Source organism: Struthio camelus, chromosome 9 (genome assembly GCF_040807025.1).
Source record: "Struthio camelus isolate bStrCam1 chromosome 9, bStrCam1.hap1, whole genome shotgun sequence".
Taxonomy (NCBI): Eukaryota; Metazoa; Chordata; class Aves; order Struthioniformes; family Struthionidae; genus Struthio; species Struthio camelus.
In genome coordinates, this window is record NC_090950.1 from 4000761 (window position 1) to 4017370 (window position 16610).

Consider the following 16610-nt stretch of genomic DNA (forward strand, 5'->3'; position numbering starts at 1 on the left):
CAGGCTTCAAGAACTGGAGGACCAATACCGGAGGGAGAGGGAAGAGGCAAATTACCTTCTTGAGCAGCAGAGGCTGGTAGGTGGCCAGACCTGGCTCTTTCTCAGGTGCCCAAACACTGCCGGGTCCTGGCTGGGTTGGGGTCACCAAAGATGTTTGTGTGGGGTGGCTCTGCGTTTCCCAAAAAGCAAAGGTGGTCTGGAGACCTGAGGTGCGAATCTGTAATTCTTGGAGCTGTCCATAATCATGAATCTGAAGGAGGGAGGAGGGTGGATTTCTACAGGGAGGGAAGGAAGCAAGATGTGATGCAGACAGAAGGATGGTCAGCATCAAGGAAAATCATGCTTTGTGGTTTCGTCATTCTTCTTCCTGCTTCCCCCAGGACTATGAGAGTAAACTAGAAGCTTTACAGAAGCAAATGGACTCTAGGTATTACCCTGAGGCCAACGAGGAAGAAGAAGAACCTGAAGATGAAGGTGAGTGTTGAGTGAGAAAGGAGAGATGAAATACAGTGGGGGAGATGGGAGAGGGCAAGTCCAGATGTGTTGTGTTTTGGGAAGTGATATTGCATGTAGATGTATTTGGAGCGGGAGGAGAGCTGGTGTGGTCTCAGCATCCTGTCAACCCTTTTGAGGAAGAGTTAATAAAAAACAGCTTAAGGATGGATAAGAAGGATTTTAGAATGAAGACCAAAAAAAACCAAACTCATAAATGCAAGGTCTGCCTGCAGAACACCTCTGGGGGTTGGCAGAAAATAGTGGAGAGGATTTTTTGTGAATCATTTTCCCAGGTCTGTTAATTCTTTGTTCAGTTTCTCAAAGGGCAGCAGATTAGAAATTCACCCTTGAGGATGAACACAGCAGTATTTTTTACAATAGCCCACAGCTTGATTCTCGTTAGCTCAGAAGCCCTATTAAACCTCACTGGAATTTGTTGAGGGACCATGAAGCTGACAAAAATTCCACTTACACCTTGAGCAGAGGGGCCTCAATTTTAGTGACAGGATGGCCCCAGAAGTTTAAAAAATCTGTAGTAATATTGTGTTCAGTTACCACACTCTCTTCAGGAGACATCTAAGAACTGGCAGTGTTGTTTCACCCAGAATAACCCATCCTGTTTCCTGCATCCTTTGTCTTCCGACAGAGGTTGTGGTTTGCAGTGGTGTAGGGGAAAAGGTGATTTTGTGGTATTCCTGTGGCACCTTTCACTCTAGTAGGTCTTGATGTTTTTGTAGGAGTGAGAAGAGCAAACTGTAATCCCTTATGTGCTTCTGCACCAATGTCACCCCTTCTTGCTGTGGCAGGTGGGGCTGGGTGTGCGTATGGTGCCGTGCAGCGAGTGACTGTCTCCTGTGTCTCTACAGTGCAGTGGACTGAGCGGGAGTTTGAGCTAGCTCTCTGGGCCTTCAGGAAATGGAAGTGGTACCAGTTCACCTCTCTCCGTGACCTGCTTTGGGGCAATGCCATTTTCCTAAAAGAAGCCAACGCTATCAGTGTGGAGTTAAAGAAAAAAGTAAGTGTCTGGTGTCACAGGCCAGAATTTCTGGGTTTCACCACCAAAGTATGTCACTGCATGTTCATTCCCCTTTTTTGAAGGAAATCTAGCACCTCCACTTTCCCATGTGGACTGAGCAAGGAAGGCTAAGCATGCATTTTCAGAGAGCTAATGGCACAGATCTGTGGCAGGTCACTCATAGCATATCTCCATCGTGAGTGTGCATGTGTCCCCACACCAGTGAATCTTTGAGGGAAATCAGTGCTGGATCATTCTCAAAGACTGGAAAACACAAGAGAAGAATGACCAGCCTTGGTGAGAATATGGGTCTGTTTGACCCAGTAGTTGAACCAGACAGAGGCCCAGAGAAGTGCCGGGGGAGGGATGAGAATAGCACAGGCAGACTGTGACACTTCTCTGGTAGACTTCCCCAGCCTCCAGTGACTTGAGGGAATTCCTCACCCAGGCGCAGTATTTTTGTGTTTAACCTTTGGTGAACTGTTTTTGCATGAATTTATGCACCTGCCTTTTGAAAGCGTGTAAGTTTTTGGTGTATGCTATATAGCTGGGCAAGCTTACCTCCTCAGTGGACTGCAAAGCATCTCCTCATGCTTGTTTACAACCAGCTAAGGGTCATTTTTAGTTCTGCTATTACAAGAAATGGTGCATAATCTTTCCCTGTTAGCTGTAAGTCTGTTCTTAGAACTTCTGTATGACAGATAACACCTGCAGCTGAGAACACAAGGCAGACTGAGTGTGTACGGTCAGGAATTTCTTGGGGAAATCAGTGCCCCCCCCGCCTGAGGAGGGGATTGCTCCCTGTGTTCGCAATGCAGGGTTTTCACAAGGCGCGCAAGACTCATCTCCCAGGCTGAAGGTACTGCGTGGAGCTCATTGTCCTCAGGTCTCTCATGAGTGGATTGCTTTCTCTGTGTGCCCATTTCCAGGTTCAGTTCCAGTTTGTGCTCCTCACAGACACACTGTATTCACCTCTCCCTCCTGACCTCCTGCCTCCTAACGCTGCCAAGGACCGGGAGAAGCGGCCATTCCCCCGTACCATTGTGGCCGTAGAGGTGCAGGACCAGAAGAACGGAGCAACGCATTACTGGACCCTGGAAAAGCTCAGGTAGCGTTGTGCCTTTGGGACAACAGTAGGGTGAGAGATGCCTGCGCTGGGCCAGCTTGCTCCAGGAGGGCTGAGGCTGGCCATTTCCTTACAACTGCCTGCTGTGTTCCTCTCTGCCTGCAGGCAGCGCCTCGACCTGATGCGTGAAATGTATGACCGTGCAGCAGAAGTGCCTTCTAGCGTCATCGAGGACTGTGACAATGTAGTGACTGGTGGAGATCCTTTCTACGACCGCTTCCCTTGGTTCAGGCTGGTTGGCAGGTGAGTGCTTTGGCTCCTTCTAAATGCATCTCGGATCCAAATAGACCTGTGCAGGAGGAAACGCAACTGGCTTCACGGTGCAGAGGATGTTCTTCTCCCCTGGGCAGCGCTGTGGGGCAGCAGCTGCTAAGGGAGAAAGCATTTACCCCCTGCACCGAGTGAGTCCATGGTGCAGAGCGCCTCTTGCCAGCATTGACTCTCCTCTGCATCCACTGCTGGGACCCTGATGGGACCGCTGGTAATCTTCCTGTTGCCTTCTGTAAAGCTGTGCCACAAGGCATGGGCTCTCAACCTGCCACTGGCGGGAGGTGGGGGGCCCCGGCTGTCCTACCCTTCCCCTATCTGCAGTGCAGGAGAGGGGAAGGACCGCTGCTAGGGCCACAGGCCTGGGGGGGCTGCAGAAGGGCTGCTGGTGGGGGGCAGGTTGAGAACCCTTGCTGTCGTGACCTCCACATCCGCGGACGTGTGTTTGTATGTGCGCACACGTAGGCGTTCTTGTCTGAGCATCTGTTTGTATACTGTACGGTACGTGCCATGCGTCTCCATGTGCTTCCCACACACCGGTTGGAAGGGTGCGGTGCCAGCGGCTAGGGAAGGCAGCCCCAAAGAAGGGTCTACCCAGGCGGGCAGGGGGAGCAGGGCGCTGACCCGCAGAACCCGACCAAACGTGTGTGTCGTGGAGGTGTCACCCCGTGCCACGCAGCACCAGTGGAGAGATTCCCTTCGATGCCGGGGGCGTCACTGAGCCTTGTGTCTAACGCTCCGTCCCCGCTTTGCTGTGTCTCCTGCAAAGCCAGCGTTGGGAATCCCTACCGTTCGCACCAGTTTGTTTGGTTGTTCTTTTTTCCACGCCATGTAGCCGACGGCCATTGGTGGCTTCCTTTTAAGACGCACTGGACGGGCAGGTCTTTATTTCCCAGCGTCCCTTGGTTTAAGCGGAAACAAAAAAAAAGGAAAAAAAAAGGAAAAAAAGGAAAAAAAGCAAAGCGAAATTCCTATTCTTGCTCTCTCTGTTTGGAACAGCTGGTGTTAACCTGTCTTCTATCTTGTTGTACTAACCTTAGTTCAGATATCTCTGGCTGCAACAGCTCTCCTCTTTTCAACACATGCATGAGCGAGCGCATGGCTGATCTCACCCCCTCCCCCACCTTCTCGAACCCCGACTCCGACATCACCGAGCCTGCTGACGAGCAGCACGAGGGGCAGGAGGAGGAGGAGGAGGCGGAGGACCTGGAGGAAGACATCTTTCCGGAGTGCCCGCTGTGTGATGGCCGGGATCCATTTTACGACCGCTCCCCCCTGTTCAGTTTAGTAGGAAGGTTGGTGAGGTTTTAGGAGAGCATGCTGGGAAGGAACTAGCTCTTTCGCATGAGGGAACTGCTTTCTGACACGATTCCCACGTCGAGGGCGTGCGTCCCGTAGGCGCAGGGGGTGGCCGGCCAGCCGGGAGAGCCTCGGAGACCAGGGCGACATGAGGGGCTGCGAGATGGCCAGCGAGGTAGGGCTTTGACAAGCATGGTGGCAAGGGAGGCAGTTGTAGGGGGACCACGAAGGAAGGGAGGCTGTGCAAACCCAGCAGGGTCTGCAGAAGGCCCTTTTGGCAGATCCCACAGCCTCCGGGGCATCGGGAGAGCAGCCTGTAGCGGGTGGGCGGCCTTGCGAAGACAGGAGGCCTCCCATGTCCTTGGCACCCAACGAGCTGGAGAAGTCCCCTGGCTTCGGGGCCTGTGTTAGGGTCTCGGTTTGGGAGACTTCCGAGGAAATATCCATCTGAATAAGGGCGACCTCCTGCCAGCTCTTGCAGGGAGGGGCTGGGAGTACACGCGTTCACACGTTAATCATGGTGGTGGTGTCACGAGATCCAGGTGAGGGACTTTCTGCTGTGGTGCACTTGGAGACAATATGTCCCGCTGACACGGTAGTTGACAAGGGGAGGCAGTCCAAGCGCAGCAAGGAGTGGTGTTAGGCAGTGCAGAGAGCAGTGGTGTGCAAGGAAGGGAGAGCCCTGCTACGGGTGAGGAAGGGATCTGAAACTGGGCTACATCAGTCAGCCAGCACAAGCCTCCAGGGATGAGAAGGGTGAGGTTTTCTCCAAGTGGCTCAAGGAAAAGCCATGGGGCGCAAATGAAAATCTAGGGCTGCTGGTGTCCAGCATTTGGATAGGAACGGTTTCCCTGTGGTCTTGCAGCAGCCAGCACAAGAGCCATTCGGGGAATTCATGTGGGGTGACCGAAGCTGCAGGACTCCAGCTTCTCCTCACCACCAGAGAAGGAAAAGAGCTTTTATTTCTCTTTCCTTTTGTTAGGAAACTGCCAGACTGGTTCAGTCTTGGCTTGGAGAAACCCTCCAGACACCACAACGCCAGCCGCACCTTGAAAATGTCAGTCACAATCTGCCCTTCCCAAAAAGGCCTTCCTGAAATGGCCAGGGGTGACGCTGGCTCCCTTAGCTTTGCTTCGGATATTTTCCTGTCGGGAAGATGGGACCTGTGCCCAGGGCAGGTCCACAAGCCTTCGCTCCAGAAGCCAAAGAGGTTCATGTAAGGGCTGCTGTGAAGCAGCCCCTCCACACCAAGGTGAAAAGCACTGTGTTCCCCAGCATGGTGAATCTGAGGCTCTTCTTCAGCGTGTTAAACCCAGGCTCTGCCTTCCTCCTCTGACAACTAGGAGCTGGGTAGCGGGAGCGAGATGGGGAGCAGAAGGGAACAATGTAGGGAGAGAGGGAGATGGGATAAGAGTCTTGCAGCCTCAGACCGAAAGAGCTGGGTTCTTCCACCTTTTTTTTTCTTTTTCTTTTTTCTTTCCTTTTTTTTTTTCCTCTTGGGGGCATCTTAAAAACAAACAAACCAAACCGCCAAACAAGCCTCTGATGCAGTGGATCCCCCTCCCTGCAGGGGGGATGTTCCCAGGAGGTCTTCCCTTTGGAGTCTTCTGAATTCTTTTGAGTCTGACCTGGATTTGGCTCCCCGCGCAGCAGCTGTGCCGATCACATTTCTCGTGAAGTGTGCTTTGATTGGTTTATGATTGGATCCTTGTCTTTGATTTTTTTTTTAATTTCTTTCTTTAATTTTTTTAGTTTTTTAGTTTTTTTAGCTGCTGGCTCTCTCTCTCCAAAGCTTTAGCGAAAATTGGGGTTATTTCACTTTTGTCTTCCTTTGGAAAGGCTTTTCTTTGGTCTGAGCATGCCATCTTTGCACCTCACCAATCTTGTGGTTAGTGTCCCTGCCTCCTTCCTTTAGTGACACACTTGTCCCTCTCCTCCCTTCTTTCCTCCCTCTCGCCTTTCCCCTTTTTCCTCCCTCCTTGACCTTCCAGGTCTCAGTGTGCTTCAGGTTGAGCTGCCCCGTGGTTTCACACAACGACAAAGGAAACTTTTAACAGGCAGGTGTTCCCAAATCCTCTCACTTGTGAGAAATCCCCTGCCGGTTCTTGCAAACCCATGTACACGCACGCTGCCCTGTGGTAAAGCCTTCTCAGCCAGGCACCTCGTGGCATGGTTCAGCCACTTGTCACTGGTAGCCTTTGAGCAGAGACGGGGCAACGGAGGTTGCCTGAAAGCTCCACCTGCCTCCCCCTGAGCAGGGCCAGAGCAGAGGCCTGTGGCTTGCTTTTTGCCCATAGGGAAATGGGAAGCGTTCATTTGACCCCCAGCACTGGCAAAGGTTGGGCTGCCTTGGGGCTGGTGTGGGAGCGCATTCCCTGCCTGGAGGGGAGGCTGCCCTGGGCTTCCCAGAGCAATCCTGGCAGGACTGTCCTGCATGAGATAGTTGTTGGGGGATTGCATTTGCTTTGACTTGATTCCTCTGAAATTACTTTGGGTGGAAAAAGCCTCAAACTGCTGTTTGAGATCGGTCTCAGTTATAAGAACAGGGAGAGCCTTTGGATTTCAAGGCTGAGGTCGGTGGTCACACTGGAATCTGCCTCGGAGCGTGCGAGGTTATGTCCTTCCTGCAAGAGCCTCCTGGGCTTTTGCATGCCGTTTCATCGCAGTGCTGCCGAGCTCTGCCATTCAGATGTCTCCAAGGATGTCTGCAAGGTTAGGAAGTTGGGAGCAACAAAGCCAGCCACTGAGAGATGCTCATTGATCTCTTGGAAGCCTCCTAAAGCAGGCATATCTTAGCAGATCCCAGTGTGATCCCAACTCCTAAAATACAAGAGCACTGCATGTCAAGACAGTTCTGGACACCCACAGATGTGTGCTGCTGTCCTGCACATGGGGCACCCCATGTGCTCTTGTTTGGGTGGCACAACTGGGCCAGCTGGCTTGCTGGGTGGCACAGAGCTGCAGGCAAGGACACTTTCCGCATCTCTGCATGGCGTTTGCTGCTGAAGATATTGAGTGGTGACTGGTCACTGCTGAGGCCGTGGTGCATCATGGTCACCATGGCATTGAAAGGACCTTTGAATGCTGCTTCTTAGGCAGAGAGGATGAAAATGTTCCCCCACTTCCAGAGTGAGCCTGTCAGTGGGGGAGAGACCTGCTAACCCAGGCTTGCTGCGAGTTTGAGGAAGGCAGCAAGAGGAGGCAACATGCCTGGGAAATGCGCGCTGTGACCTCGTGAGCCCGTCTCCACCTTACTGAATGTGCCAGTACAGACAGAGCAGCAGCTGTGGCCGCACTTGTCACCATCCAGCTTTAGTTAGCCTCGTGGGCAGCAGCTGTGGTTTCAGCATCCCACAGCTGCATATCTGACTGCAATCTGGACTCCTTGGCAAGATCCCAGAGAGCTGCAGCCCGCTCCAAACCCACTGACACTTTCATACCAGTAGGTGCATGGTTTGCACATGGATTCCCCCTTTGTGGCAGCCATCCTGTGTGCTATAGTGAAGGCTGAGGCAGCCAGCAGGCTGTGGGGAGGCCCTGAGCTGCCAGTAGCAGTCACTGATGGCGGGGTCTGCACAGGCCCTTCGTTGCCGAGCACAGAAACCAGCATGCTGGTCTGATGATGCCCCGTCAGATATTGTGAGGCCTTGAAATCACCCATGTGGCGGGACAAGGGGGACACAGGCATGCTACTGATGCTGCTAACCACATAACCCAGCATCTCTTATGTGCAGGGTGAGAGTTATCTCTAGCCACCGCCGCTCCATGACAGTTGTACTATGGCACGGCAGTGCTCTGCAGAGCTGGCAGGACGGCAGCCTGCTCCTCCACCCGTGTTGCCTCTCAGGAGCTGTGTCTTGGGCAGATCCTGTGCCACTAACATTGATGGGGAAATTTTTGCCTCAGGGGCCACACAAGCCACTCAGGGGCTGACGTGAGGACATTTCAGGGAGCTGTGGTGCTGCTGGGGTCTAGACAGGGCCAGGCCCAAGCTCCATGAACCTGCTGGTGGTACAGCCCTTGCCGAGTGACATCAGGCTGTGCTGTGGCCTCCATGCAGTCCCACGGGACCCCAGACATGGCGGGGCAGCCCAAAACTGGTTCCTCCTCTTGGAGGCTCGCTAGGGTTGTAGTTGGCAGCCCCCAGCTCTGCTGACTGGTGCCTGGAGCCTGGCCGCAGGCAGACCTGCAGCTCGGGGTGTGAGAGCCCCGGCAGGGTTTCTCTCTGGAGGCAGGTCCCTGCATGCCGCAGGAGACAGCCGGGAGGTCAGGCCCTTCCAGGCTCCAGCCAGGACCTTCCCTTTCCTCTGTCTTCTGGTCTCCTTCTCTTCTTTGCTCCTGCCGGCCTCTCCCTCCCCTGTCGCTCTCCTTCCCCGCCTTCACCTACCTTGGTCTTGCCTTGCCCATCCCCTTTCTCCCCCCACACTTTGACTCCGCAGCAGACCCCAAGTTGTTTCACAGCACCTTCTGTACTAGTCCTCCAGCTCTTCACTGCAAAGAAGGTCCTCTTCCTAGCTTCCATGTGGCACCAGCACAGTCCCCGTCCCCCTCCCCTCCCCACGACGCTGTCCCACCCACGGGAGAGATGACAGACTAAGAGGTATGCTAGCCCTCATGCCGCGCTGCCACGTTTGCCTCATCGTGAAAAGCACAGAAGCCTGACTTTGTTGTAGTGCTGCTTTCCCATCAGCCCGCTCTCGGCACGCTGAGTCTCCCCGCTCCCTGCCCCTCTCCGGCTGGCCCTGGCTGCCTCTCTTTAGTTTTGCTTTGCAGCACCATGTTGTGATGTGAGCGGTGACCTGTGATCCCGGCTGCCGGTGGCCTGCCATGTGTGTCTGGAAACCCCAGGGTGGGGAGCAGTGACCGCTCTCTTGTGTTGCTTCCATCCGGCAGGGCCTTCGTGTACCTCAGCAACCTGCTCTACCCTGTGCCCCTGGTCCACCGCGTCGCCATCGTCAGCGAGAAGGGTGAAGTGAAAGGCTTCCTGCGCGTGGCAGTCCAGGCCATTTCAGGTAGGAGCAGGCGTGCACGCTGTCTTGGCTCACATGCCATGCTGAGAGGGGGGTTCCAGCCTTCCTGGTAATGTCTCGCTGTCTGTCTTCCTCCAGCGGATGAAGAAGCCCCAGATTATGGTTCAGGAGTGCGGCAGTCAGGGACAGCGAAAATATCCTTTGATGACCAGCACTTTGAAAAGGTACGGCTGAGATGCCCATCCAGGGAATGTGGCTTTCTGTGCATGTCCAGAGAGGTTGGAGGACTTTGATTGCAGGCCCCTGCAGTTGCTCAGCCGATCACGATGCCCTCAAGCAGTGGATGTGATCCAGCTGGAGAGGTGCATGTAACACGCTGCACCAGCTGTGGTTTGAAGGGATTGTCTTCCCAATACACCTTTTCCTGCTACTATCCATCCCATGCAGCCCCCACTCTGTCTCCAGGACCCACCATCCCCACTGATGTTCGCGGCCCTGTTCCCTGCTCGTGTAGGGGTGTTCCTCCCTTTGGAGAGGGAGGTAGGCTGCTGCTCAGTTCATCCTGCTTTCTGATGACTTCCAGCAAGTACAGACCTGGTTGTGACACAGTGTTGACCAAGGTGCCTTACCTCATGGGGGTTGCTCTGGGGCAGGAGAGAGGAGCTGGAGCTGTTACTGTAGGCTGTGTCTCTGCTCAAGTACTTATGCTGGTAGCGGGGAGCCCCCCAAGGACCACAGACCCAGCAGGGTCACCTTTGGGACCACCAGTGCCTCTAAATCCCATTTCTCTGTGGACATCTTGCAGTTTCAGTCCGAGTCCTGCCCCCCAGTGGGAATGTCTCGCTCAGGAACCTCCCAGGAGGAGCTGCGAATTGTCGAAGGACAGGGGCAGATCAGTGACATGGGCCCCTCTGCAGACGAAGTCAACAACAACACATGCGCAGGTGAGCAAGCATCACCAGCCAGGAGGGGGGATGGGGTGGTGCAGAGTGCACAGCGAGCAGTGCTGGACCCAGCAGCAAGCACATGGCACTCACCAGATCTTTGTCATCTAAGTGCTAAAAGCCCGGGTCCCCACCAGCCCATATCCAGCAGATGGGGGGGCTGTTTGCAGATGCCAGGAGGACAGTGTTTTCCGCTGATGACTGTCCTCTCCCCACAGTGACTCCAGAGGACCTTCTCTTGGATAGTCCAGAGAAGTCTACAATGGACGGGCCTCTGGAAGCGGCTCTGGATCACCTGAAGCTGGGCAGCATTTTCACTTTCAGAGTCACTGTCCTCCAAGCCTCCAGCATCTCAGCAGAATACGCGGATATCTTTTGCCAGTTCAAGTGAGACTGCAGTACCTGCCCCGGCCCTTGGTCTCCCTCCATGCTCAGGCCTTCGCCTCATCTGGTTGCCCCAGGAAGAGGCATAGGCAGATGTCAGGGAGTCCCAGCCTCGCTGCTCCTGGCCCTATTTGTAAATCCCTGGACAGGCTTAGCAGGGACAGTGTTGAGAGCATACGTCCCGCTGTCTCTGCTCCCCATCCTTAATTCCGGTCCAGAGCTTTCAAGGAGGGGACATAAAACTGAGAGGCGTCAGGCCTTTTTGTTTGTTTGGGACCTTGTTCAGTCACTGCTGAAAGCCAGTGAGTGTCTTTCATAGGCTCTGGTGGGCTGCAGATCAGTATGTGGTGGTTTTCTGTAGCAATCTAGCCCAGGTTATAAAATCCAGCCCCCAAGAGGGAATGGCCCATTCTCCTGGTTCCTGTCTTCCCCCTCCGCTCCTTGTTTCATTACATCCAACCTCTGTTGTACTGCCGCTTAACAACTTTACTTTCCTTTGCAGCTTCATCCATCGCCATGATGAGGCCTTTTCAACAGAACCCTTGAAGAACACAGGGCGAGGGCCGCCTCTGGGTTTCTACCACGTCCAGAACGTTAGTATCACTCCCTGCTTGGCATTTCCTCTACTCCACGATAGCTGGGGTCTTTGCAGAGCATTGAATCCACCTCTGGGGCTGCTAGCTTGGAAGCTCCCCCTCTCAGCCATATGGGAGATGTTATCCTTGCTGTGCTATCAAGAAAGATGTCTTGGGGAATGTACCAAGTGATGCCCAGGACATGGTTTGATGGGTCGTCACTTCTGTCACCCTTGAACAATTACTGACAACAGTTAAAAGTCTGGGGACTTTAGCAGGGGTGGCAGGACAAGCTGTTCTCCCTGCCTGTCGTAGACCCTTCTGCCTTGCACAGAGAGAGTCTCCTGGGATCTTTTCCCCCGTGGAAAATATTCCTTCTAGCTTATCTCCTTGATGCCTGCATTCTGCTCTTAACAACCATTTTGTCTCAGTCAGCTCAGAAATCTCAACCTTAGACAAGGCAGCTGCAGTGAGAAAGATCAAAAGTCACTGCTTTGTCCCCAAGATGTAGAGCAGTTGACTCCAAATCCTGGAGTCTTCCTGTTGATTTCTGTGTGGGAAAAGCGGGGGAAGGCTCCCTCAGGCTTTCTTCAGGGATACCACGTAAAATGGCTCCTTGCTTTGGTAGGTGCTTGCTGCCTCTAGAAGGAGCTACTAGCCTAGACTATTCATTCTGCTCCGGAGAGCCCTTGGCCTCGTAACCAAGCGTGCAAATACTTCATCCTCCAACCAAAAAGGCCACAGAGCCTTGAGGGGGAAAAAGCCCTCCCCTGGGTTGTAGCTGAGAGGCTTCATGTACATACAGCATTACAACAGCACCCTGCAGCTAGAATTTCATAGCAGTGGTCTTGGTGGAGAGAGCGTCACAGTGTGGGGGCCGCGAGGGAAGGAGATCAGTGGCAGTGCAAGGAACAGAGCAGGCTGTGATCCTCCTGCCTGCGTATTACTGCGTGGCTGCTGTTCCTACCTGCAGCCCTTTCTAGACTAAACAGCACTGCTGCATGCTCTCTCTCTCAGATTGCCGTAGAGGTGACCAAGTCTTTCATTGAATATATCAAGAGCCAACCAATTGTATTTGAAGTCTTTGGACACTATCAGCAGCATCCCTTCCCGCCTCTCTGCAAGGACGTCCTGAGGTGAGTGTGTCCTGGTGTGTTGGGGGACTTTTTTTCCTCTCTCTAGGTAGTACCTCAGGAGCCCTGGGTGGGGGCCTGGGGCGGGGACCTGTCACAGCCCAAGGGTTTTGTGGGCCCTGGGTGAGATGCCAGCGCTGAGGGCACCTCTGGGTTCCTGGAGCTGAGAAAGTGGGTGCAGCTAGAAGGACTGGGTAGCCTCAAGATGTAGGTGCAGCTAGCTGAATTTGGGCCTCCTTTGCCCTTTTTTTGTGTGGATCATCTTATCCGAGCCTGTTCTCTCTGCAGCCCGCTGAGGCCATCCCGGCGCCATTTCCCCCGCGTCATGCCGCTGTCCAAACCAGGTAGGACTTTGCTTCCTGCCCTTTCTGCAGTGCCCAGGGCTTGGGCTGGAGCTTGGAAGCTGCTGGGGGTGAGAGAGAAGAGGTCCCAATACTCAGCAGTACCCGCCTGTGCGTTTCTGTGCAGGGGGCAGGTTGTGAGCACTAGAAATCACTGGTGTGGCCAAGCGCTCTGTCAGGGGTATTTATTCTGGTCACTGAGAAATTCCTGTGCTGATAAACAAGCCCTCGCCTCGGAGCTGCACACTCATCTGACTCATCTGAGTGCAGATGAGCTGCACTCATCTGACCTTGCGTGGTTTCTGGTTGCAAGGCCCTTCCCATTCCCAGTGGCCTCTGCCATGCATTTGCAGGGCAGGCAGGATGGTGGCAAGGGTTCAGCAGGTGCTGGCCGCTGAAGTCTCTCTGTCACTGCCACACCGTGGCAGAGAACAGGACCTCACGGGCGTCACAAAACGTGTTGTTCACCAGAGCAACCACGAACAGCATCCCTTCCCTCAGTGTTTTGGCTGATGCAGACTAGCTCTTCTCAGTCCTTGCTACCCATTGGCAACAACCTTTTCTCCCTGTACTGTGTGCCCCAAGCAGCCCATGTTCGTGACGCTATCCCTCTCTAGCGCTAAGCATCTGTACATAACTGCTTTGCTTTGTGTTGGGTTTTCTATTTGTTTCCCTTCCTCCTTGGAAGAGCAAGCAAAACCCCTCCAGCTCATTAGACACTTGGTGCCCACCGTGCTGGCTGGCTCACTCCTGGACACGCTCTCTGGGCACGCACTCTCTGCAGCCAGCGCAGCCACCTCGTTCCTGCTGAGCGACGGGGAGGAGGCTGCTCGCCTGCCTCCTTTGCCTGTCATGAACAGTGCTGTGAGGAAGGCTCAGAAGCCCGGTTCGTTCCTGCACAGAGCTGTGGGAGAACCAGCTGCTCCTCGGGTTTCCTGCCACGGCCATTCCCTGGGTGGGCATGCCTGGGGGACACAGAGAGGACAGTGTGGCATTGCCACCTGGCCCTGTGTTCCCAAGCAGCCTTCATACAGGCCATATACATTTGTGCTGCATTTCAGCCCTTTGAGACCCGAGTCGTTCTGGTTTTCTGTTCAGCTGAGTGCCTTGGTTTGCTGTGAACTCTGTATTTCCTACCTCCTCACTCAGGTGGGCTGTGGTATGTCTGCTCACCTCCCACTGCAGCACCAGAGGCCTGCAGGTTCCCTCTAGCTGCTTCTCAGCTGCTCAGCTGGTGCTTGAACACCCCACTGCAATGAGTGATTTGGGATCTGTCCATACTGGGGCTGTGGGTTTGGTGTGTGTGTGTGTCGCCGGGGTGAGACAGGCCCCATCCTGAAATCCTTGCTCCTCTGCTTTGGTCTCACAGTGGGAAGAAGCACCTTGATGGGAAGGAAGGTCCCTAGGATGGGGCTGTGTCCATCTGTTACGCGTATATGCTCCCTCCTGTTGTGGTCTTGCTACCACCCCTGGTTGGTGGCTCTGTGTGTCTTCCCCTACCTCCTGAGGTCACTGCCTGCTCTACCTTACCCTGTGTGCTGTCATGTGCCTTACTCCGTCCTTCAGCAGCAACCTTGCCCTTTTCTGCCTCCTTTTTAAGTTGTCTTTTCAACCACTGCAGTGCCTGCGACAAAGCTGAGCACTATGACCCGTCCCAGTGCTGGGCCTTGCCAGTGCAAGTACGATCTGATGGTCTTCTTTGAGATTTGTGAGCTGGAGGCCAACGGCGAGTAAGTCCTATTCTTTAGCAAGGGCTGGTCAGGGTGTGGGGAGCTGGAGAAGGGGACTGTTGGTGCTGGGATTTCACCTGTGGTCACCTGTGCCACACTGTAGCATCCACATGTCGGAGGGTCCTTGCAGAACGGGGCCTACTTTGATATCTGAGATCAATGAGGATTCCTCCTTGGGATCTGTTGGAAAATAAATGGCACACTGAACGTTTGGGGAATGAGGTGATGGTCAGGCCCTTGGAACTATCCCTGGAGAAAAATCACAGCCTGTTTTCAGCTGCTTTGCGAAGGGGAGAGAAAAGAGGGAGAGGAAGGCAGTGCAGTTTAGCTGTAAATTTGCCTGGTGATTTGTCCAGTGGTTGGCGCCTATGAGAGGTCTGATGGGCTTCACAGCATGAGCAGAACTAGGTCTCACACCACGATCCTCTCTTCCAGCTACATCCCTGCTGTTGTGGACCACCGTGGAGGCATGCCATGCCATGGGACCTTCCTCCTCCACCAGGTACTCCCTGTCTGAGATCCAGTCCATGTTCTGCCAGGCTCCTGTCCTTCTGTCCAAGAGCTATATTAACCACTGTCATTTTCTCTCTGGCCTTGTGGGTCTCAGGGTATTCAGAGGAGAATCACTGTCACCTTGGTGCATGAAACAGGCAGCCTTATCCGCTGGAAGGAAGTGCGAGAGCTAGTCGTGGGTAAGCAGAGTTGGGTTTGGTGTTATCTGAACAGCCCTCTACCTGCCTGGCTCCCCTAAGCACTTCCTCCCAGGCCCTGTTTCTCTCCCATGTTCCTAAGACTTTATGTTGCCTTCCACTTTTCTCCTGCTATCCTACCTGCAATAGAAAAGAGGTGATTGCTCTGTGGATGAGACCACAGAGAAGGGTGCTGCATGGTGGGACAGCTTGGTCCTGGGCACCACGTCAGAAACAACAGAGCCACCCTGGCAGTGTAGCTTAGTGACTTCTGGGCCGGGGTATTCCTGCAGGGGCTGGGCCCTGAACAGTCCTGCCTGTACAGCGCTGGGCTCCTGTGCCTCCCTGGGCAGCGAGGCTGCTGGTCCACACAGAGGAGGGGCAAGGTCGTCGCTAGGCTGAGCTGCCCAGGACATGCTCTGCTAAGAAGATGCAGGAATTGCTCTGTCCCTGAGTACCCTGAGGGACCCAGAGAGCCTGGGAAGGGAAGGACAGCTTGCCTGGCACCATGTCATCATGGCAGGCAGGAGATACAGAGGCGCTGGGCTTTGTATGCTTCTCTGCTAAAGGAGGGAAGGATCCAGGAACAGGCCCAAGCTGCCGAGAGTGGATACACTGGGAAACGATCTTTGTGCTTTTGAGCCGCCATTACTATTGGGAAATAACTCCTCTAAGAAATGTGGGCTCTTGTTCTTCCCTGGGCCTACATGTCACAAAGGACCTTGCAGGGCTGCCTGTCCCCTAAGGAGAGCATCCCCATGCTGTGTTTGCAGGTCGGATCCGGAACACCCCAGAAGCAGACGAGTCTCTCATTGACCCTAACATCCTGTCCCTGAACATCCTGTCATCTGGTTACATCCACCCCTCGCAGGACGACCGGTGCGTGTGGCTTCTTCTCTTGTTCCTCTTTCAAGCACAGTGCCATTGGGGCTGGCCAGAGATGCGGAAGATATGGGGAGCCTCTCTCTCTCTCCCCTGGGTGCTCTCTGACCCTTAGCAGGGTTCTGCAGGCCTTTGCTGCTTCAGGCAGCTATTCTTCTGGAGCTGCAGCACAGAGAGTCTCGGGATACAGGGCAGGAGTCACTATGAGAGTCCCAAAGCCCTAGGATGCCAGCTCCTTCCTGCTTCCTCCCCACCACTGGTGCCCAAGGCCTCTCCAGGCTGGGGTTTAGCAGTTCAGCGAATTTGGGACAGAGCTCTTGCTACAGGTGGCAAACGTGGCCACCTGACTGACACAAAGAGCTGCTTGGGTTAAATGCACCCTGTTCCTCCAGAGCTGTTCCCTGAGCAGCAGTGGAGGAGTTCATACTGACCAACTAGCTCCTGCAGCTGGGGCAAATGTGAACTCATGTTCATCCAGTGTCCTGGCTAACTTATCGGAAATGCTATTTTGTGCCCATGGGTGATCCTTGTGTGTCCTGGGTGATCCAGGAGAACCATCCCTGATCATTGCAGGCACTGACAGATTACTTTGGGGACTCCTGGGACAGCCTGTCCCAGGGCATGCACCAAGGAAGCTCTCCTCCCGCGGTGGCTTTGTCTTGAGTGTTAAAGCAGCAGGATTGGAGGCTTTACATCATCAAGATCTCCTTGACTGCAAGGGGATGGCTCTGGCTTAATCTGCCCTTGGCCTTGGCCCTGC

General features: G+C 54.2%; 1 protein-coding gene across 20 annotated transcripts in view; it reads left to right on the forward strand.

Annotated features, from left to right (window-relative positions):
- KIF1A (kinesin family member 1A) overlaps positions 1–16610 on the forward strand; it is a 73503-nt gene that overhangs the window by 38260 nt on the left and 18633 nt on the right. For 9 of the 20 annotated variants that reach the window (XM_068955014.1, XM_068955017.1, XM_068955020.1 and 6 more), the window contains 16 exons: positions 4–76; positions 381–474; positions 1362–1510; positions 2440–2618; positions 2742–2879; positions 9096–9214; positions 9311–9396; positions 9978–10116; positions 10335–10503; positions 11003–11093; positions 12093–12211; positions 12497–12552; positions 14171–14279; positions 14715–14781; positions 14887–14971; positions 15742–15847. In XM_068955014.1, the coding sequence (XP_068811115.1) occupies positions 4–76; positions 381–474; positions 1362–1510; positions 2440–2618; positions 2742–2879; positions 9096–9214; positions 9311–9396; positions 9978–10116; positions 10335–10503; positions 11003–11093; positions 12093–12211; positions 12497–12552; positions 14171–14279; positions 14715–14781; positions 14887–14971; positions 15742–15847 (1779 nt within the window). Of the gene's footprint in view, positions 1–3; positions 77–380; positions 475–1361; positions 1511–2439; positions 2619–2741; positions 2880–3943; positions 4199–9095; positions 9215–9310; positions 9397–9977; positions 10117–10334; positions 10504–11002; positions 11094–12092; positions 12212–12496; positions 12553–14170; positions 14280–14714; positions 14782–14886; positions 14972–15741; positions 15848–16610 lie in introns of all 20 variants that reach the window. The other 11 variants (XM_068955000.1, XM_068955005.1, XM_068955007.1 and 8 more) reach the window with 2 other exon arrangements.